Source organism: Tamandua tetradactyla, chromosome 18 (assembly GCF_023851605.1).
Source record: "Tamandua tetradactyla isolate mTamTet1 chromosome 18, mTamTet1.pri, whole genome shotgun sequence".
NCBI classification, from domain to species: domain Eukaryota; kingdom Metazoa; phylum Chordata; class Mammalia; order Pilosa; family Myrmecophagidae; genus Tamandua; species Tamandua tetradactyla.
The window spans coordinates 33,711,510-33,735,571 of NC_135344.1; the positions used below are offsets into that span (position 1 = coordinate 33,711,510).

The 24,062-nt window shown below is 37.0% G+C and overlaps 1 protein-coding gene across 5 annotated transcripts in view; it reads left to right on the forward strand.

Annotated features, from left to right (window-relative positions):
• DYM (dymeclin) overlaps window positions 1-24,062 on the forward strand; it is a 603,069-nt gene that overhangs the window by 286,803 nt on the left and 292,204 nt on the right. For all 5 annotated transcript variants that reach the window (XM_077135504.1, XM_077135505.1, XM_077135503.1 and 2 more), the window contains 3 exons: window positions 4,398-4,523; window positions 14,205-14,318; window positions 15,289-15,383. In XM_077135504.1, coding sequence (XP_076991619.1) covers window positions 4,398-4,523; window positions 14,205-14,318; window positions 15,289-15,383 — 335 coding nt within the window. The remainder of the gene's footprint in view (window positions 1-4,397; window positions 4,524-14,204; window positions 14,319-15,288; window positions 15,384-24,062) is intronic.

Sequence of the window (24,062 nt, forward strand, 5' to 3'; positions counted from 1 at the left end):
CTGTCTGGAGCCTTTTTCTTCCCCAGGAGAGGGGTGAAGCCCAACTTAGGTGGAATCCCTCCCTCAAGGAATTCAGACCCCAGGGCTTGGTAACTTGAAGCCATTAAAACCAGCCTACAACCTCTCCTCTGTCTCCACCACTCACCAGCAGGGAGAGTCTGCCAAAGTTAAAGGTACCGCATCATCTTACGCTGGTGGGACCTACAGGCAGACAAGCGCCACACACTGGGCAGGATAAGAAAAACAGAGTCCAGAGACTTCACAGGAAAGTCTTTCAACCTGCTGGGTCTCACCCTCAGGGAAAACTGACGCAGGTGACTCTTTCCTCCTGATAGGAGGCCAGTTTGGTCTGGGAAAATCCAGCTGGGGTCTATAATACCTAAGTAGACTCTTCTAAGTGTGTGTGTGTGGGGAAGGCACCATACAAGTAGGGCAAGAAACAGGAAAACAAGAACTGAAAAATTCTCCTCTGTTAAACAAAACTTAAGCTAGAGGTCCAGATAAAGCTGAACTGAATGTCAAAGAACAGATAGACAGCAAATTCATCCAGCAAGAAAACCCTAGGTAAAAGAAGTAAAAGCAATCTCCAGAATAAACTAATTAAGGTGATTAAATGCCTAGATGCCAACAAAAAGTAACAAATCACACTAGGAAAATTGAAGATATGGCCCAGTCAAAGGAACAAACCAACAATTCAAATGACATACAGGAGCTGAAACAATTAATTCAGAATATACGAACAGATATGGAAAACCTCATCAAAAACCAAATCAATGAATTGAGGGAGGATATAAAGAAGGCAAGGAATGAACAAAAAGAAGAAACTGAAAGTCTGAAAAAACAAATCACAGAACTTATGGGAATGAAAGGCATGGTAGAGGAGATGAAAAAAACAATGGAAACCTACAGTGGTAGATTTCAAGAGACAGAACATAGGATTAGTGAACTGGAGGATGGAACGTCTGAAATCCGACAAGAAACAGAAACTATAGGGAAAAAAATGGAAAAATATGAGCAGGGACTCAGGGAATTGAAGGACAATATGAAGTGCACAAACATACGTGTTGTGGGTCTCCCAGAAGGAGAAGAGAAGGGAAAAGGAGGAGAAAACCTAATGGATGAAATTATCACTGAAAATTTCCTAACTCTTATGAAAGACTTAAAATTACAGATCCAAGAAGTACAGCATACCCCAAAGAGAATAGATCCAACTAGACGTACCCCAAGACATTTACTAATCAATATGTCAGAGGTCAAAGAGAAAGAATCTTGAAAGCAGCAAGAGAAAAGCAATCTATCACATACAAGGGAAGCCCAATAAGACTATGTGCACATTTCTCAGCAGAAACCATGGAGGCGAGAAGACAGTGGGATGATATATTTAAATCATTAAAAGAGAAAAACTGCCAACCAAGAATTCTATATCTAGCAAAATTGTCCTTCAAAAATGAGGGAGAAATTAAAACATTTTCAGACAAAAAATCACTGAGAGAATTTGTGACCAAGAGACCAGCTCTGCAAGAAATACTAAAGGGAGCACTAGAGACAGATACGAAGGCAGAAGAGAGAGGTGTGGAGAAGAGTGTAGAAAGGAAGACCATGAGTAAAGATAGAAAGAAGGAAAATTAGAAGGACATATAAAAACCGAAAGACAAAATGGTAGAGGAGGGTATTGCCCGGGCAGTAATAACACTGATGTTGATGGATTATGCTGCTGCCACTTTGGGATTCTCTTTTTCTCAGATTGCCCTGAATCTTACCACTTTGAAATGGGCTAAATAATGTCAGCAACCAAAAATCAGTACACAGGAGTATTTCTTGTGCATGAGTTGATTTATTCTGACCCACTATATCCCTTTTAGTGCATTTGTTTAGGAAGCAAACACCTTGTTTTAAAATTGCCAGAATGGGGCCAATTCTAATTGAAAAGACCAGATTATCAGATATTTATTTTTCACAAGCCCTTCTGACCTTTTGTATATGAGGAGGTACTGTGAGGTTATTATATACTTCATTCCTGATACATTTTGGTTTCCATTTTTGCATTGAACTCTAGATTTTATACATTTGGAAGTAGAGATTTTTGACTCTGACTCACAATCTCTTTCTAAGTGAAGGGAAAGGCTGGTTATCACTGTTCCTTGTTATTCTGAAAGCCTTGGTTTGGGACCTGGGTTGACACTGGTTCTGTCTCTGCCAGTTCAGATACAATGTTCTTGAGAGGTGGGGACCTACTGTTAACCAGAGTAATGGCCAAGAGAGAAAATGGTATGAATTAAGTACTTGATTAAAAGAAAAAAAAGAAAAAAAAAAAAAGGGTCCCACTACAAGGTCTTTTCCTAGGAATTATCTTTTCTTTTTCTGCACTTCTCCCTAATATCCAATCCAATCCCATTCACTTGTCATTTATGTGTGGACAACTTCAAGTCCTGATTGCCTATTTTTCCTACTCATGAATCCAACTGCCCTCAGATATTCTTCGCTGACTGTCTCATAGATACCTCAAATGAAATACCCTAGACCTGCTCTTCTTTCTCTTACACCTGTGTTCTTTATCATAGTGAACCATTTACACAACTGCCCAAACTGAAAGCTTTGGTTCCTCTGTTTTCTTTGTCCACATCCAACCAAGTCTTTTGAATGTCCCTCCTTAATATTTTTGGACTCTATTAATGTTCTCATTGCCAATTCTTTTTTTTTTAAGCTACTATTATCTCTTACTTGGATTATTATAGTAACTTTAGATTTTCCTGCTTTCAATTTTGCTTTTCTTCAATATTCTCTACCTGTCATCAAAATAAGTTTACTGTGGTCAAATCTGATTATGTCACTTTCTTGCTTTTAAAGCCCTTTGTGGCTCCATAGTGCCCTCTGGTTAAAGCTCAAACTCTTTAATGTGTCTAAAGACACTTGTTGTTTGGCCTCAGCTTCTTTTTCAGGTATTATTTCTTTTCCATTGCTTTCCTTACAGTCCTTTCTCTAAAAATATTGAATTAACTGAATTTCTCTGAATGTGACATATCTCCTATAGAAGTTTAGGATCTTGTTTTCTCTCTAGGACACTTCTCCCCACAAAGTTCCAACTCCTTTCCTCTCTGCCCAGATAACTCCTAGTAGTTGTTTCCAGCTCAGTTTGGATAGCTCTTTCAGAATTAAGGTGCTTTTATAAGAAGAATTGTACACTAAGACCAAGTAGGATTTATCCTGGAAGTACAGGGTTGGTTCAGTGTCTGTAAGTCAATTAATGCAATGCATACATAAGTGAAAGAATAGAAATTAAAATCATGTGATTATCTTAGTAGACGCAGAAGCATATGACAAAATCTAACACCCTTTCATGATAAAAACACTCAACAGTCTAAGAACAGTAGGAAATGCCCTTAACCTGATAAAGAACCTGATAAAGAAATGTCCTTAACCTGATAAAGAACCTGAAAAGCCCAAAGCTAACATCATATGTAATGGTGAAAGACTAGATGCTTTCCCTCTAATATCAGGAACAGCTGATCATCACTTCTATTCAGCATTATGCTGGAAACTCCAGCTGGCACAGTTAGGCAAGAAGAAAGAAAAAGCATCAGATTGTAAGGAAAGAAGTATCTCTAGTAACAGATGACATGATCCTCTGCTTAAAAAATCATAGGGAACCCACTAAAACATTACTAGAACTAATAAGTAAGTTAAGTAAGTTTAGTAAGTTTGTAGGGTAAAAGACCATTATACACGAGTCAGTTGTATTCTTATATACTTAATGATTATCAATCCAAAAATGAAATGGAGAAAATAATTTCCTTTACATAGCATTGAAAATAATAAAATACTTAGGGAGAAAATTAACAAAAGAAGTATAAAACTGATATTCTGGAAACTGAAAAACATTGTTGAGAGAAGTTAAAGAAGATGTAACTTAATGGAGTGTATTGAAGGTTCAGTAGTAGATTTCTCACTTGCCATGTGGGGAGACCCAGATTCACTTCCCTGCCCATGCACTCAAAAAAAAAAAAGCAAATGGTACTGCATTAACAAGCTATTCAAATGGGAAAAAAGAATGAAACGTGACCCCCCAACTGCGCAGCATACAAAAAAAATGATGTTCATGATTTGGAGGACTTAACATTGTTTAGGTGGCAGTACTCCCCAGTAAAATCAATATCAGAATCCCAGCTGACTTCTTTACAGAAATTGAGAAACCGATTCTAAAAGTTAGTAATGCTTTTTCCTATTATCTTAGCTATCCATGGAGAAGTACTACCTATGTTTTGTGTGTTTTGTCCCCTAAAGAAAAATATAACTATGATGTTTAAACAAAGACTGCAAAATAAGACTTTTGGGTTTTAAAACTTTGATCTTAAAAATGACAATAATTGAAATAGTAAATCATATTTTTCATTCCCTAGGTTTTACCAATTCTTGAAATTCTGTATCATGTTGAAGAAAGAAATTCACACCATGTGTATATGGCTCTTATAATATTGTTGATCCTTACAGAAGATGATGGCTTCAATAGGTCCATTCATGAAGTGGTAAGTTATCATTACTCTGATTAAAATTACAGAGTTATAGAATACATATGTAACTCAGTAAGATTTTCTGCTGCCTTAGCATTTCTTGTTTCTTTTCCCTCTGATGGATGTTTCTGTGTGAATCTGGCTTACATGTAGTGGGTTTTTCTTCAGAGTTTCAGGTGGTGCTTTTTTAACTGAAAGACCATTAGCCACTTACAAACTCTCAAAAATAGTTTCTTTTTGATGCTAATACTTTAGCTGCCACTAAGTTCATTTTTCCTCTCAATTTCATTTCCACCTCTGGTTGTGGCAGGAATTGTCAAGCAGATTGCTTCCATGCCTACAGAATGAGCCAAGGAATAGGGAACAAAGGGAAGAAGATTGAAAAATTGTTTCATAATTTTAAAAACAGTGTAATATAGTCTAAGGCTTTAAATTTTGTCCTCTTGGGAAGCGGCATTTCCAAACTGGCTTTATCTTCCCGTTTTGGCATTTTCTTTGTATCTATGTAACACATGCAAATAGTTTTAATGAAAAATAGCAGACCACTGCCAACCCTAGTTTTGATTCCATCTCCCCTAAGGTAAATTCGACCTTGTCCATGTATCTAAATAACTTTTTATTGTTATTTCTTGATTTTTCACAGTTAGACATTTAATATTATCTTCCTGTAGTGAAAGAAATTCATCAGTTCTCCTCTCTGTGCACCATGCTTGTTGCCTGTGGCTTTCCAGCCCTCTTTCCAGCACATGGACTTTTCTCCTTTCATCCTACTGCCATTTTGCTTAACTCAGCTTTTATATTATTATGAGTATGTTTACTATTATTTTTAGCTCAGCTACATGTATATGATTATTACATTTGCTTTCCTGTGTATGTTCACTTTTCTGTAATACATCATTGTACTTTTTGTTTATTTAGTTTTTAATGTACCAAGTATTCTTTCATACTCTAATATTTCAATAGAACTGAGAATCCCCCCTACATATATTCAGACACATCTCATATTCTCTTACTTTCATATCCTTCTTGGACTTCTGTCTTAGCCCACGTTGGAGGCTTTCCCCAAAGGTCTGGTGATCTGTTCATGTTGAGGAGTCGAGTTCTAACCAGCTGGTGGGAAGCTTTTTTGTGTGGGCAGGGCTTATTTACTGTTACTTGTTCTCAATAGTCTCTTTCACTAGGAATCCTGTTCTCTATAGGCCTTTTCTTTTTGGCTGATCAGCTTCTGAGAGGAACTTTTCCATTCTCCTTGCTATGGGGGACTCGTAGAAGAACAGAATGGGAGTTTTACGTAGGGTACAAATACATTCATTTTCTCCCCCATTTTCAATAGGGCTTTGATATCCTCCTTGCTCTCCTCTAATGTTCCCTTAAAACTTTTTTTTTTTTGCCTCTTATGGCAAAAAAATCATGCTATGCCTGTGATTTCAATTAAGCTTAAATGTATTTTGACTATTTGGGTTATAAAGTTGGGTAAAATATACAAGTTTCTTGACTTAGCATTTAGTAAAAAGCCCCCCAGAGAGCAAACATTTGCATAATTTACTCTGTGTTTTTCATGTTTATCTTTCTCTTAATAAGGAATTAAAAAATCAATGTGATTTTAAAAAACATTTTTATAATTGAAGTGTAGCATACATATAGAAAGTATGCAGGTTTTCAGGGTACAACTAATGAATTTTTACGTATGTGTACACCCTGTGTCATTATGATTCAGATAAAAATTTCTGACACCATCAATACTTCCTTTCTTGGTCAATACCCCACCCCAGCCAGAAGTAACCACTGTTCTGATTTCCATCACGGTAGATTATGTTTTGCTTCTCCTTGAATTACAGTGCATTTTCTGTTATATTGACTTCTTTTGCTTAACATAATGTTGCTGAGAGTCATCCACATTGTGGCAAGTATCAGTAATTTGTTCTTTTTTGTTGCTGTGTGCCATTATATGAATATGCCACAATCTGTTTATCCAGTTCTCTTGTTGGCTATCAGTTTCTTCCAGTTTTAGGCTATTTTTAATAAGGCTGCTGAGTACATTTTTAGACATATATCTTGGTGGACATAAGCACTTAGATCTGTCTCAGATACATATGGAGGAATAGAATTGCTGGATTATCAAATAGGTATTTGTTGAGCATGAAGAGGTACTAGGAAAACCAAAGCTGCGTATACCCCAAAACTCAGCAATCTCATTCCAAAGGTTATCTAGGAATACTCTTGTACATTTGCGTGAATAAGACATGTACATCAGTGTTCATCACAGCAATGTTTATAATATTAAAAATGTTTAAAACATGCAAAATAAAACAAGGAGGATCGTGGCTACCTTTAGAGAATAATAAAAGAGGGATGAAAATAGGGAAGGGATCATTGGGGGGTGTCTCACCTACTTCTGTGAAATTTTATTAGTTTCAGCCACAACAAAAATATAACAAGTTAAAACAGAAAAAACTTTGAAGCAAATATGATAAAAATGCTAAGAAATAGCAAAATTCAGGGGTGGGTATATATGTGCTTATTATATTCTTTTCTGTAAGTTAGCATAGAACTTTGTATTAAAATTAAACTTTACTGACTGTCAAAATGGAGGTGGTAAGATAGTGAAGGTAAAATATGTTCCGTTTGCATTCCAGTTCACTCCCATAAGGATTTCATGATATTCTAGATGACATTTCAAATTTGGGCATTTAAATGTTTGGTTTTTTTCTCTAGAACCTGATATTTTTGTTGATATCTGTTTACTGTGATCCCTTCCCTCTCCATAGATAATAGTAAAAGTGAATAAGTTAAAATGTTTGCACCAAAGACCTCTACGTGTAATCATTAGCTGTGGCCGCAGTTGTCCGTAAAATAGGAAATAGTATTTCATCCTACAATTCCTTTCAATAGTGAGCCCGCCTTTTTTATCTAAAACGTATGATTAATATAAATTACATTTTCTCCCAAATATTTATGAGAAATTATATTTAATAGAGAAAAAGATATACAACTTGATATTGAAGGTTCTTTTATAATTGGGGAACTAGGCTACCTAAATTGTTGAGTATATGCTGTGGTAAATTTTATGGCTCATCAAGTTCTGTTAACAGTCACCATTCAAGACTTTTGACTGCCTTACACTCCAGAATCTTGAGAGAGTCTTGGTTTTTGCTATATGTCAGATATGATATTCCTCTTCCTCCTATAAATTTCCTCTCTCCATGACACATTCTTTCCTAGAAGTAATTCTTTAAATATAGAGAATTGCAAATTTATGGTAGTATGTCATTTTCAAGAAGTAAATTTAAAAATATTGGTTTCCTTTTTGAAGAAAAATAACACATGGCTGTAAACAATTATTTATTAGAGCAGTTGTAGGTTTACAGAAAAATCATGCAGAAAAATAAAGAGTTCCCACACACAGTTTTCCCTTTTATTAATATTTTGCATTAATGGGGTGCCTCTGTTAGAATTAATGAACCATTATTATAATTTCTCTATTGTCTTTAGCCTAATGTTTACATTGGGGTTCATTCTTTGTGTTGTGTAGTTCTATTTTTTTTTTATTTTTAATGTTTGGTGGTAATGTATATACAGGCTGAAATTTCTGTTTTTAACCCTTTTGACATACACAATTCAGTGGTGTTAATCACATTCACAAAATTGTGCCTCCACAGCATTATCCATTGCCAAAATTTTTCTATCATTCCAAATAGAAACTCCCCATTCCCCACCCTATTCCAGGGCTTAATAACATGTATTCTCATTTCTGACTATGAATTTTCTTAGTCTAATTATTTTATATCAGTAAAATCATATTGTATTATTGCTTTTATGTGTGGCTTATTTCACTTCGTAGGATGCATTCAAGGTTCATTTGTGTTATAGCATGCATCAGAATTTCAGTCCTTTTTTTTTTTGTATGCCATGCAGTAGAAGTCACACTTCATTCTTTTACCTTCTGCGTATTCCATTATTACAGCACCATTTGTTGATTTTTTTTTTTTTTTTTTTTTTTAGTCCATGGGTCAGGAATTGAACCCAGGTCTCCTGCACTGCAGGTGAGAATTCTACCACTGAACTACCCATGCACCCCAGAATTTCCTTCCTAGTTTATGGCCAAATTATATTCTGTTTTTTGTGTATACCACATTTTGTCTATCTATTCATCTGTTGATTGGGTTGGTTCCATGTTTTGGCAGTTGTGAATAATGCCACTGTGAACGTCAATATGCAGATATCCGTTCAGTTCTTTTGGATATATGCCTAGAAGTGGAATTGCCAGATCAGATGGAAATTCTATTCTTAACTTTCTGAAGAATTGTCAAACTGTTTTCCACTGTGGCTGTACCATTTTACCATCCCACAACAAAGTACAAGTGTTCCTGTTTCTCTACGTCCCCTCCAAAATATATTTTTTTCTTATGAGAAGTAGGCCTTCTCATGGGTGTGAGATAGTATCTGGTGGTTTTTATTTGCATTTACCTGATGGCTAATGACGTTGAGCATCTTTTCATATATTTGTTGGCTATTTGTTACTCTTCTTTGGAGAAATGTCTACTCTTTATCTCATTTTTCAATGGGGTTGTTATTCTTTTTATTGTTGAATTGTACGATTTTAAAAATATATTCTGGATGTTGACCTTATTGGATATATGGCTTCCAAATATTTTCTTCCATTTTGTAGATTATCTTTTTATTTTCTTAAAAAAGTCATGTGATGTATGAAAGTTTTACATTTTGATTGTCTTATTTATCTTTTTCTTTTGTTACTCATGCTTTTGGAGTGAAGTCTAAAAAACATTGCCTATCACAAGATCCTGAAGATGTTTTCCTGTGTAGGAGTTTTATAGTTTTAGTTCATAAATTTAGGCCTTTGATCCATTTTGAGTTAATTTTTATGTGTGATGTGAGGTAGGGATCCACCTTCATTCTTGGGTATATAGATATCCCAGTCTCCCAGCACCATTTGTTGAGGGACTCTATTCTTTCCCCTGAGTTTGTCAAAGACCAGTTGGCCAAAGGTGTGAGGGTTCATTTCTGAACTCTAAATTTGATTGTCCTTGCGCCGGTACTATACCGTTTTGCTTACTGTAGCTTTGTAAGAAGTTTTAAAGTCAAGAAATGTGAGTTCTCCAACTTTGTTCTTTGTTCTCAAGATGGTTTTGGTTATTTGGGGCTCCCTTGCCTTTCCATATGAATTTGATGATTGAATTTTCCATTTCTGTGAAGAAGTCTGTTGCAATTTTTATTGGACTGGCATTGAATCTGTAAATTGCTTTGTATAGAATCAACATCTTAATATTTAGTCTTCCAATCCATGAATATGGAATATCCTTCCGTTTATTTAGGCCGCCTTTAATTTCTTTTAGCAGTGTTTTGTAGATGTCTGTGTACAAGTCCTTTACATCCTTGATGAAATTTATTCCTAGATATTTGATCCTTTTAGTTGATATTGTGCATGAACTTTTAAAATTGATTTCCTCTTGTATTGTTCATTATTATTATATAGAAACACCACTGATTGCATGTTGATCTTGTATCTTGCCACTTTGCTGAATTCATTTATTAGCTTTAATAGTTTTGTTGTATATTTTTCAGGATTCTCTATGTATAGGATTATGTCTGTGTGGGGGGGTGATTTTTACTTCTTCTTTTCCTATTTGAATGCCTTTCGTATCTTTCTGTTGCTAATTACTCTGGCTTGAACATCCAGCACAATTTTCAGGAACAGGTGACAGGTGGGCATCCTTGTCTTCTTCCAGGCTTTCGCAATTGAGTATAATGTCAGCTGTGGGTTTTTCAGATATGCTGTTTGTCATGTTAGGGCTGTATCCTTCTATTTCTGGTTTTCATAGTAACAGTGTAATTTTACTCTGTGAATACCTATTAAATATTTTTTCAGTGTTAAATAAGACTGCTTTTACTTACAACACTTTCTGTATCCTGTTATATAATTAACACACATAAGAGATATTAAGAACCAATGCTGTTAGTTTAACAAAAAAGTTTAAAAAAGACTTTGTTATACGTCTTTAAATTGGGTAGAGTGCAATACTAGTGGCCAGTAAGAGAGAGGGGTAAGGGGTATGAGATGTTTGGGGTTTTCTTTTTTCTTTTTGTTTCTTTTTCTATAGTAATGTAAATGTTCTAAGATTGATCTTGGTGATGAATGTACAGCCATGGATGACACTATGAACCATTGATTGTATACTTTGGCTGGATTGTATAAATTATGAATATATTGCAATAAAATTACATTAAAAAAAATTAATGACCTCTGTTCCAAATAAGGATAGCTTATAACAATTTACTTTTAAATAAAGGAGCTGAGAGAGGAGAAACAGAACTATACCCAAGTGTGTGACCTTTTAAAAGATAGATTTTTTAAAAGTCACCAAATGAATATCTTGAGTTAGTCTTCCCCTATAAATTTAGAGCAGTGTTTCTCAAATGTTTTGGTCTTCACATACTAAAAATTATTTTACTGAGGACCCTAAAGAACTTTTGTGTATATAAGTTGCATTCTCCTCATTTACCAGATTAAAATTTAAAACTGATATATTTATAGAATATTTCATTAGTTCACTTAAAAATAATGATTAACCCATTACATATGAGATAACTTGATTATATCGTTGTTTTATTTAACATGTTTTTCTATATATATATTTCATATACACTGATAATTAGAACAAAAGTTTAATTATATTAATCATATTTTTCTTTTAAATGGCAAAATTTCTTCAGCTTTTTTTGGTATCTATCTATTATTATTATTCATTCATAGTTACAGATGAAATTCTAGATACCTTTGTTTTGAAAGTGGTGTTGTAAAATGGTGCAACCACGGTGGAAAATAGTTTGACAGTTCCTCAGAAAGTTAAGAATAGAATTTCCGTCCAATCTGGCAATTCTCTTTCTAGGCATGTACCCAAAAGAACTTACCAGGTATTTGCACATTGATGCTCATAGCGGCATTATTCACAACTGCCAAAACAGGGAAGCAACCTAATTAACAGATGAATAGATGAGCAAATGTGGTTGTGAATGGTGGGGGTCTGTTGTCTCTGAAGATGGGTGTATCTTGTTTGTGGAGAGCAGGAATTAGTCTAGAAGTCTTTTCCTTTTTCATGCACCAATGGAAAGGATGTGGCACATTGAGAAACAACTTTCTTGAGTCAAGGAGAAAGGGAACAGGAGCAACCCTAAAGGAAGAGAGCATTAGGGTGTTGTAGTGCTCAGCTAAGACTGTTTATTTTCACGTTTTTCTTCCTTTGTTGTGACAGCCTGGAATTGGCTGCAGTGCTGTCCAGTTTTTGTACCTCACTTTGATGCCATGTTACAGATCTGTTGTCAAAGTGTTTCAACTTTATTTAGAAAACAGTTCTTGTTAGCTAAGGTCTGGAAGTGTGCTGCCTGCTCTGAGCAGCTCTACCTGCTGGCATGCCTCTTCTTGAAGATACAGGCTCATTTACAATCTTGACTTTTCCTGGAATTTTTCTTTGGTCTTTTGGGAAAGTTCTACTTACTTTTCAAGAAGCCCCCACATTTTCTTATGTTATCTTTCAAAAAAGTTCTGACTGTTTTTCTGCTTTTCTATATATAGCATATCTTTTTCAGATATATCTCACTTTTGTCTAATAATGATATCCTCTTTATTTTCCCATATATATATATTTAAGAAGGAAGGGGAAGTAAACACATTGGTACAGTTTGCTATCTTGAGCTGAAAGTCTCACAATTCATTTTTTTAAACTTTTTTTATTGTATAATATAACTTATATACAAAGCAAAGTAAGGAAAAAGCAGTAGTTTTCAAAGCACTTTTCAACAAGTAGTTTACAGGGCAGATCTCAGAGTTTGTCATGGAATCTGTCATGTCTCAGTTTTCTCAGATTGTCATGCCTCAGAGTTTTCCTTCTAGCTGCTCCAGAACATTGGAGGCTAGAAGGAAAAAATATTTTTTATTGTCACAATTGGCTTTTTTTTCTTTTTTGTGAAAAATAGCATACATACAAAAAGCAATAAATTTCAAAGCACGTTGCAACAATTAGTTGTAGAACAGATTTCAGAGTTTGGTATTGGTTACAATTCCACAATTTTAGGCTTTTATTTCTAGCTACTCTAAGATACTGGAGACTAAAAGAAATATCAATTTAATGATTTTGCAGTCATACTCATTTGTTAAACCCACCTTCTCTACTATCACCTTTGTTTTTTCTCCCACTCTTTAGGGGTGTTTGGGCTATGCCCATTCTAACTTTTTCATGTTGGAAGGCGCTGTCGATAATATGGGATAGGGGGATGGAACTTTGAGGTTCTGGAGAGGCTGGCCCTTCTAAGTTTCTGGGCCTATCTCATCCAGGGGTCCATCTGGAGGTTGTGGGTTTCTGGGAAGTTACCTTAGTGCATGAAATCTTTGTAGAATCTTACATATTGTCCTAGGTGTTCTTTAGGATTGGCTGTAATGATTTTGGTTGGGGTTTGGCAAGTTATGATAGGTTGCAATATCTAACTGAAGCTTATGTAAGAGTGACATCAAGAGTAGCTTCTTGATTCTATTTGAACTCTCTCAGCCGCTGATACCTTATTTGTTACGCTTCTTTTTCCCACTTTTGGTTAGGTTAGCGTTGTTGATCCCATGGTGCCAAGGCCAGACTCATCCCTGGGAATCATCTCCCATGCCTCCAGGGAGACATTCATCCCTGGATGTCATGTCCCATGTAGGAGGGAGGGCAGTGTTTTCACTTATAGAGTTGGGCTTAGAGAGAGTTGGGCTTTGAGCAACAAAATGTGTCCTCCAGAATTAACTCTTAGCATTACATATAGGTAGGCTAAGCTTCTCCGCTACATACATAAGCTTCACAAGAGCAAGCTTCAAAATTTAGAGCTTGAAGGGTGCATGGGTAGTTCAGTGATTAGAATGCCCGCCTTCCATGCAGGAGACCCGGGTTCGATTCCTAGACCATGCACCACCACCCCTGCCAAAATGTAGAGCTTGTCCTATTGATTTGGATATCTCTAATGTTTGACATAGTATCAGGGGTTTCTTCGATGGTAAAGTTTAATAGTTCCAAATTTTTTCTCCCATCCCTCAAGGTACTTTGCCAATACTTTTGGATTATCTGCTTAATATATTCTAGGGATGTATCCAGGTATTACCTTAAATTATACAGGATAAAAGGCCCTCATTCTTAGTCTGGGCTACCTGTGATTCAGTTGTTTAAATGAGCTATACAGACAGGTTAAGTTAGATTATATGCTACAAGAAATTTAGGTTCTGAACAAAATAAACCTTTCTTCCTTTGGTCTCAAGGAGTAGGTGAGTTTCTAAAATATAGACAATATCTTCCTTACTCCTGTGTTCTGAATTACCTTAATCTCAACCTGATTAGCTTCATTCTTATCTTTAAATACCAGGTTATATACATAGATAAAACAGCCTCTCAAAACCCAGAAATAATAATTACCACTCCAGACTAAATGTGACTCCTGTAAGAGCTTACAATTGAAGTCCCTTTTTTCTTATAAGCATTTTCTAAGTGAGACCATACAATAATTGCCATTTTGTTTCTGGCTTTCACAGTTCAATTTTATATACTATTTAACTGTCCATCAGAGAAAAGCCATCCATGGCCTTTCAAAAATTGTGGACATGGTGTGATTACTTCTTTCCTAAAGCAGTCATACTACTTTTCTTCTCCATTGCAGATATTAAAAAATATTACTTGGTATTCAGAACGGGTTTTAACAGAGATTTCACTGGGAAGTCTCCTCATACTGGTCGTAATAAGAACCATTCAGTACAACATGACAAGGACAAGAGTAAGTATTCCATAGCTGTTTTCTATCTTTATGTGTACGGTACAATTAAGACTCTGGTTTAAAGCAATCCCAATTTTTAGAGTATTGAAATTCTCATGAAATATGAGGGAAAAATATTGATCAGTATAGAGTCACTGTATTATTACATGATTCTAAGGTAATGCATATATAGTTTGTTTCTTAATATTTAATAGATTATATGATCAGAATATTTTACATGAAATAGGAAAGCAGTGGAGCACATTGCGGTAAAAGATATATTGTTTTTCTTTGCTGGACCAATAAAACTGGTTTGCTTTTTAAAAGGAAAACAAATGATAAGGCATGAGCACAAGAAAATATGAGCTCAGATGAAAAATACAAGTAGACGTAAGAGAAAACTTTAAAATGGAAAGGGGAAATTTCTACTAGATTCCATTTGTACTGCATGGGAACAAATTTTGGTTTTAGGCAATAGAAATGTTTTGTCAAAGAGAAGCAATGTATAGAATTCATAGCTAAGAGAAGTAGTCAGATTTGCTGAACTGTTTTATTTCCCTTTGCGAAGGTAATGTAGATATATGTCTATAATCTCTTACCTGAAATCCTAGGAGCCAGGTGTCGTTTATAATGCAGAATGTTTTATATTTTCAAAAGGTAATTATGTTATGTACTCTATGTAACCAGAATCTGCAGCAGCACCCTATAATTAAACAGTAAGATATCTGCAGCAAAATATTTAAATATGCCCAGTAGTGGGAAAACATGAATAGTCATTTAGAAGCATTATGAGTCTTGAAATAACTTTCAATTTTCAGTGCTTTTTGAACTTGTTTTGCTGATAAAGAATTGTGTACTTGAACTTCCCATGCAAAAAAACAAAAGAAGACTTTCTAAAATCAATGATAATTGAGTTGCTTCTAATTAATTAATCTTGCTTAAAATGTGGAGAAGACTTGATATGTGTTTTAAAATTGCTGTTTTCTGACAGGACAAATACCTTCACACAAATTGTTTGGCAGCTTTAGCAAATATGTCAGCACAGTTTCGTTCCCTCCATCAGTATGCTGCCCAGAGGATCATCAGGTAAATATGAATGTTGAAGAAAAGATTGATTTTTGCCTCTGGCTGACTTATTGAGAAGGATATAATAGCAGTCTCTGTTTTATTGTTGTCTATGAGGAATATAAAATTTTCCTACTTAATTTTTATCACCTTTATGTTTTGTTTTGCTTTTAATATCTTATTCTATTTTGTCTTCTAACCCAGTTTTTCAACAAAAATTAGATGTAGTTGAATCTTTTAATAAAATCTAGTTCTAGGGCGGGCCGCGGTGGCTCAGCGGGCAAGAGTGCTTGCCTGCCATGCCGGAGGACCTCGGTTCGATTCCCGGCCCCAGCCCATGTAAAAAAAAAAAAAACAAACAAAATATAATAAAAAAACAAGAAAATGTTTCCCTTTCTTCCTCCCTTCCTTCCTTCCATCCTTCCTTCCTTCTCTCTGTCTTTCCTTCCCTTCCTTCCTCTCTCTTTAAAAAAAAAAAAAAAAAAAAAATCTAGTTCTATGTTTTCCATGCCAGCTTTGTATAGAGAAGCAGTTGCATTTTTTAGTAATGCTTACTAAATCTTAACACATTTTATAGAGCCTCATACAAAACTTTTAAGGAATTATCTGTGTTTGTTGTAGATAATATTTTTATAGCAGTTTCTTACTGCTGCCATAACAAATTATCACAAATTTAGTGGCTTAAAACAACCCAAATGTATCATCTTATAACTGAAGATAAGAAGTCCAATGTGGATCTTACTAGACTAAAATCAGGATGTAACTAGGGTGGAGGCTCTAGGAGAGAATCTGTTTCTTGACTTTTCCAGCTTTGGAGGACACCTGCATTCTTTGGCTCATGGTCTCCTTCCTCCATCTTCACAGTCAACAACATGATTTGAGTCCTTCTCACATCACATCATTCTGACCTCTTCTGGTTTCCTCTTATACTTACTTATAAGAACCACTGTGATCGATCCTGCCTGAAGAACCCAGAATAATCTCCCTGTCTCAGAGTTCTTAACTTATTGCAGATTCCCTTTTGCCATGTAAAAAATACAGGTTTCAGGAATAAGATATAGACATATAAGGGGGCCATTATTTTTACCTACACAGCTGCCACTGCCAGAAATCTATGTCCTTTCCCCACCCTTTACTAAAGACGTGGTTTTCAATAGTAGGAAAGCTATGTAGCAATTCATAAATGAATATCATTTACAGGAATTTTACATGTGTGGGTATTTCTTTCTGTTCAGGTAGGATGCATCATATTGTCCTAGCAGCTCTCAAGTAGAACATTTGTTTTATAAGTCCATGAAGACCTATTTCTTTTAATTTTTACTTTTATGGCAAACTTCATATCACAACTCCATTTCACTTTTAAACCATGATGTCACATTTTCTTCTTTGGTTAGGAATGCTTATTGATCAAGCTCTTTTTTTTTTTTAAGCAATTTTACTGAGATATATATTTATATACCATATAATTAACCAAACTGTCCAATCACTGGTTCACAGTATCATCATATAGCTGTGCATTTGTCATCAAAATAGATTTTTAAACATTTTCATTACTCCAAAAAATAAAAATAGGAATAGAAGTAAAAAAAAAACCCTAAAGTTCCAGGGCACAACCGGGTTATACACAAAGAGCTCAACATTTCAGAATTTAAAAATAGCAGTTACTACTCTGGAATATGTGTGACTGCTGTAAGAGTTTGCAATCGAGGAACCTTTGCTATAGGCCTTCACTTGATTGGTTATCCTCTTGAATTCAGTTCTCAGAATTTGCACATTATTGTTAGCCCATATTAGTAGAGGTATTATAACATTTGTCTTGTTTCTGGCTTATTTCATTCACTATACTGTCCTGAATATTGATTTGCCTAGTTCCATGCCTCACAATTTCATTCCTTCTTGCAGCCACTTAGTAGTCTGTTGTATGTGTACATCACAGTTCTCCCTTCCATTCCTCAGTAGATGTACCCTTAGGCCACCTCCATTCATTAAAAGCAGGAACATTGCCTCCGTAAACATCAGTGTACAAATGTCCCATTCTCAGTTCCTCCAAATATACACCAAACTACAGGATTTTGTAGGATCATATGGCAACCTCACCCCTTTGCCTCCTGTGGAGCCTACACCACACTACTTCCCTACCAACTGTAAATAGATACATCTTTCTCTCCACTTTTTCTCCAGCACTTGTATCTCTCTGTTCATTTTTTTTATTTTTACCTTTTTTTATTATTCTGTAGTATAACATACATACAAAGCAAAGAAATAAAAAAGCAATAGTTTTCAAAGCACTCTTCAACAAGTGGTTACAGGACAGATCCCAGAGTTTGTCATGGGCTACCATATGATCCTCTCATATTTTTCCTTCTAGCTGGTCCAGAATGTAGAAGGCTAGAGAGCTTAAATATTTTTTTATCATCACAATCGACTTTTTCTCCTTTTTTGTGTGAAAAATAACATATATACAGAAAAGCTATAAATTTCAAAGCACAGCCCCACAATTAGTTGTAGAACGTATTTCAGAGTTTGACATGGGTTACAATTTAACATTTTCAGGTTTTTACTTCTAGCTGCTCTAAAATACCGGAGACTAAAAGAGACATCAATTTAATGATTCAGCATTCATATTCATTTGTTAAATCCTATATAACTCCACCATCACCTTTGATCTTTCCATCCCTCTCTTTAGGTGTGTTTGAGCTATGGCAGTTCTAATTTTTTTATATTGGAAGGGTCTGTCACTAATATGGGGTAGGGAGATGAAACTATCTGATATTCTGGAGAGGCTGGGCTAGGTTTCAGGACTTATTTGGACCAGGGACCCATCTGGAGGTTGTAGGTTTCTGGAAAGTTAATCTAGTGCATGGAACCCTTGTGTAATTTTATGTATTGCCCTAGATACGTTTAGAATTGGATGGAATTGTCCTGGTGGGGTTGGCAGGTTATGATAGGTAGCAAGATCTACCTGAAGCTTGCATAAGAGCAACCTCCAGAGTATCCTTTTGACTCTATATGAACTCTCTCTGCCACTGATACTTTATTAGTTCCACTTCTTTTCCCCCTTTTGGTCAGGATGGAATTGATCCCACAGTGCCAGGTCTGGATTCTTTCCTGGGAGTCTTCTCCCACGTTGCCAGGGAGACTTTCACCCCTGTATGCCATGTCCCACCTAGGGGGGAGGGCAATGATTTTACTTGCGAAGTTGGGCTTAGAGTGACTGAGGCCACATCTGAGCACCAAAAGACATCCTCCAGAAGTTAACTCTTTTTTTCTTTTTTTTTTTACATGGGCAGGCACCGGGAATCGAACCCAGGTCCTCTGGCATGGCAGGCAAGTATTCTTGCCTGCTGAGCCACTGTGGCCCACCCCAGAAGTTAACTCTTAAGTGTGCTATAGGTAGTCTAAACTTCTCCACTACCTACATTAGCTTCACAAGAGTAAGCCTCATGATCGAGGGCACGGAGTATTGATTTGGGTTTCCCTAAAGTTTAACACAGTATCAGGGGATTCCCTGATGTTAATGTTTAATAGTTCCATATTCTTTCTCAGGACTTTGGCAATACTTTTTGATTATCTGCTTAATGTACTCTAGGATGTGTCCAGACATTACAATAATCTATACAGGATTAAAGGACCTCTTTCCTATTCTGAGCTCCCTGTGTTTCGCTTGTTCAAATGAGCTATACAGATAGGCTGAATTAGATTATGCACTACAGAACATTTCAGTTCCAGGTCAAATAATCCTTTCTTCCATTGATTTGAAAGAGTATATGTGGTTCTGAAATATAGACATTGTCTTCCTTACCCCTATATTCTGAATTATTTTAACCCCAACCTGTTCCACTTCATTCTGTAGTGCTCCCTTTAGTATTTCTTGTAGAGCAGGTCTCTTGGTCACAAATTTTCTTGGTGTCAGTTTGAAAATATTTTAATTTCACCTTCATTTTTAAGTTTTATTTTTGTTTTTTGTTTACTTTTCACCCCCATTTTTGTAGGACAGTTTTGCCAGATATAGAGTTCTTGGATGGCAATTTTTCTCTTTCTGTATCTTAAATATATCATACTACTGCCTTCTCGTGTCCATAGTTTTTGTTGGTAAATCTGCATATAGTCTCATCAAGCTTCCCTTATATGTGATGGATCACTTTTCTTTTTGCTACTTTCAGAATTCTCTCTTTTTCTTTGACATTTGATAATCTGATTAGTAAGTTTATTGGAGTAGGTCTATGCAGATTTATTCTTATGGGGTTTGCTATACTTCTTGATCTGTCATTTTATGTTTTTTGTAAGAGAGAGAAAGTTTTCAGTGATTATTTCCTCCATTATTCTTCTGTACCCTTTCCCTTCTCTTCTCCTTCTGTGACACCCATAACACATGTATTCATGCACTTCATGTTGTCACCTGCTCCTAGTTTTCTATTCTTTTCCCTATATCTGTTCTTTTGTGTGTAGGATTTCAGATGTCCTGTTCCTCTAATTTACTAATCCTTTCTTCTTCCTCTTCAAATCTGCTGTTGTAAATTGCCATTTTTTTTTCATCTCTTCTGTTGTGCCTTTAGTTACCATAAGTTCTCCCATTTGTTTTTATCAAGATTTTATGTTCTTACTCATGGTCATCCAAGGTCTTCTTTATATCCTTCATCTCTTTTTAGGCATATCTTCCCTCAACTCATTGACTGTTTTTTGTCTTGATATAGCATTCTTGATTGAACAGTAATTTGTTGTTCCAGGTCGTGTGTCTCATTTGAAGTGTTATTTTGTTCCTTTGCCTAGGCCATATCTTCATTTTTCCTATGTGCCTCATGCATTTTTGTTGGTGCCTGGGCTTCTGATTTCCTTAATTAGTTTATTCTGGAGGGTTTTTTACTCATTTACCTAGAGTTTTCTTGTTGGTTGGCTTTGTTTTCTGTCTTTTCTTTGGTGTTCAGTTCACCTTGTTCTAGACCTCTAGCATAGCTTCTATTTAACTGTTCAGAATGTTTAAGTTCTTGTTTTTTCTTGTCCTGACTAAATGGGATGACTTTATAATTTTTTTAGGATTGTTTCCCTAGATGTCACTGACACCAGACATATTTTCCAAGACTAGACAGGCCCGGGTTTCAGGACAACATTTAATTAGTATTATGTTTCCATGAGGATGAAATGCAACAGGTTGTTTGAGTTTGCTGTGAAGCCTCTCTACTCTGTGCTTTTCATATCCTTCCCAGAAAATGGTGCTTGTCAGCATGCACCTTTCCACTGGCATAAAGTGGTGAGGTTCCTTTAATTCTAGCTGACCCTGTGGTAGAAACAGAGGCTGAGGTAGAAGTCAGGCTTAGTACCTGGGATCTGAATTCTCTGATTGAGTTTTAGCACTTGAAGTGGGCCCTGACCCCCTTTTCCTGGGGATGATAGGGTCTTTAGGGAATTGTCTCCTTCTCTTGACTAGTTTCTTGACTCTCAGACCTATCTTAACTCTGCCCTTACCTGGATCAGGGCTGACAGTTGAAAATGCCTGAGGCTTTCTCTAATGAGTTACTTAGAATAGTTAAAAAAAAGAATTTTTTTTTTATCCCTTTTCAGAGCCAGTCCTCAGCCTCCAGTGTTCACCTCTCAAGAACTGAGATTTGTACTTGGCTCTGTGTGACTTTGGGCACAGCCATTTTCTAATATTCTGAGCTTAGGTGACTCTAGAAGCCTTGGGTCCCCCTCACTCCCAGCAGCCCACATCCTGTCTACTGGGAGAAACCTTAGGTTTCCTTTCCTATTTGTTACCGGCTTATTTGTGCAATTGGAGCTTGACTGAGACTGCCTCTTTTTTTCCCATGGGGAAGTGTTTCCAACTGCAACTGCCATGTCAGTGGGGAAGGGGTCTGATCTTGGCCCTTTCACCTGTTCCCCACTGGTGTACGATGTATGTCGGGTCACGGGTGCCCCTCAAGAGTTGTTTCAGAGGGTTCCTGGCTATTTACTAGCTGCTCTAGAGGATAAATTCCACACCCTACACTACCATCTTGTTCTCTGGACTCATTTTTAACAGTTATTCAGAATTAATGTGTTCTTTGTTTATCATCAGAATTTAACAAAAGCTGTTTTGTTTTATACTGTTTTAATTTATGTCTGGTCTTAATCCATTATATTGAGTTGTTTGGAGTGTTTGTTTTTGAGATTGTCCAGTTGATTCATTTTGGTCTAACAGTAGCTTGATGACTTAAAATAAGCATAGTGGTCTTCTCAAAGCTCAGGTTCCCCCAGGTATTCTGAAGAGTCTTTAATATCCAAAGTCCAATCTTTGTTGCTATACTTTTATTTTATTTTCTTTTTTTCTGCATGGGAAGGCCCCGGGAATCAAACCTGGGTCTCTGGCATGGCAGGTGAGAATTCTGCATTGTCTCACCACCTACTGTGCTTGATTTTAACATAACAGATTTAATAGTTTTGTATGTGAAGTTTTATAATGTTTTTTTGATGATTTCATTATAAGGTTGTTTTTCTTCAGTTAAAAAATGAACTTTTGTCCTGTTCAATATAAAATGCCAAGTGAACTTATTCAGATTTAAGTTCTGATAAAATGTATCAAACAAAGTAAAGTGAAAATTTCCTAGATGTCAGAGTTAGGAAATAAAACACTATGTCCAGCTTACTATCTGTGAGGATAAAAGTAGAAAACAGACAAACAAAAAACCACCATATTTGGAGAAATAAAAACATAATTGAGGATCCCTGGAAGATGGCGGCTTAGTAAGGTACGGGCGTCTTAGTTCCTCCTCCAGAGCAACTACTAGGTGACCAGAAACAGTGCAGAACAGCTCCCGGGGCCACGGCAGGGATCGGACACACAGTGTACCCCATCTGGACTGGCTGGACCGACTGCGAGATTCCACTGCGGTGAGCTCCACGAGTGGCGCGCACTTCCCCGGGCCGCGATGGCTAAGCGGCTGGCACCCCTCCCTCCCTCCTTCCCGGAACGGCTGAGAATCTCGGAGAGGCAAGTTCCCCAAGCCACGGCGGCCGGCGGCCGGCACCCCTCTCTTGCGGGCGGCTTCCCGGACCGTCTACGAGTCTCGGATCAGCAAGTTCCCCAAGCTGCGCCAGCCGGCGACCGGCGCCCTTCCCCCACAGGCAGCTTCCCAGTCCGGCGGCGAGTCTAGGATCAGTGAGCTCCCAAGCCACGGCGGCCGGCAGCCAGTGCCCCTCCCCCACAGGCAGCGTTGCGGTCCGGCGGCGAGTCTCGGATCAGCGAACTCCCCAAGCCGCGGCAGCGGCGCCCCTCCCCCACAGGTGACTTCCCGGTCCAGCGGCGAATCTCGGATCAGCAAACTCCCCAAGATGTGGCGGCCGGCAGCTGGTACCCCTGCCCCACAGGCAGCTGCCCAGAGGGAGAGGAGGGAGTCTCCGACAGTGGCAGGGACTGGGTCCAACCAAACACCAATAGTGGCATTAATAAAGTAGCGACAACATCTTTTGCTGGTGGGACCCGCAGACAGACAAGCACCACATACTGGGCAGGATTAAAAAAAACAGAGCCCAGAGACTTCACAGGAAAGTCTTTCAACCTGCTGGGTCTCACACTCAGGGAAATCTGATTAAATGTCCAGACGCCAGCAAAAAATAACAAATCACACCAGGAAAATTGAAGATATGGCCCAGTCAAAGGAATAAACCAATAGTTCAAATGAGATACAGGAGCTGAGACAACTAATTCTGAATATACGAACAGAAATGGAAAACCTCATCAAAAACCAAATCAGTGAATTGAGGGAGGATATAAAGAAGGCAAGGGATGAAGAAAAAGAAGAAATGGAAAGTCTGAAAAAACAGATCACAGAACTTATGGGAATGAAAGATACAGTAGAAGAGATGAAAAAAACAATGGAAACCTACAATGGTAGATTTCAAGAGACAGAGGTTAGAATTAGTGAACTGGAGGATGGAACATCTGAAATCCAAAAAGAAACAGAAACTATAGGGAAAAGAATGGAAATATTTGAGCAGGGGCTTAGGGAATTGAATGAGAATAGAGACACAGATGTTTGGAGACGCTTGGAGCGCAGCAGACGTTGCCATGAGATGTGAAGCAAGCCAGAACCTGACTTGGCCAAGGAAAGCCAAGAGATGAAAGCCAGCCCTAAAGAAGTAAAGTGAGGAGCTCCCAGAGGAACAAAGGCTGAAAGCAGCAGAGCCCAGGAGCAAGGGACCAGCAGATGCCAGCCATGTAACTCCTCAGCTGACCGAGGTGTTTCTTGAATGAAGATCATCTCTTGTTGGTGCCTTGATTTGGACACTCTAGAATCTAGAACTCTAGATTTGTAACTTATTAAATTCTCCTTTTTAAAAGCTGTTCTGGTATATCGTATTCCAGCAGCTTCCGAACTAATACAGGGGCTTTTATGAAAAACCCACAGCTAACATTATTCATAATGATGAAAACAAAATAAAAGCTTTCTCCCTAAGATCAGGAACAAAACAAGGATGTCCGCTTTACCAGTGTTACTCAGCATTATATTGGAAGTTCTAGTCAGAACAATTAGGCAAGGAAAAAAATAAAAGGTGTCCTCGAAATGAAAAAAGTACAACTATTGCTTTGCAAATGACATGATCCTATATACTGAAAATTCTGAAGAATCTACATAAAAACCTCTTAGAGCTAATACATGAGCTCTCTGAAGTTTCAGAGAACAAGATCAATGTGCAAAAACCCTAGCCATGTTTGTGTATACTAGC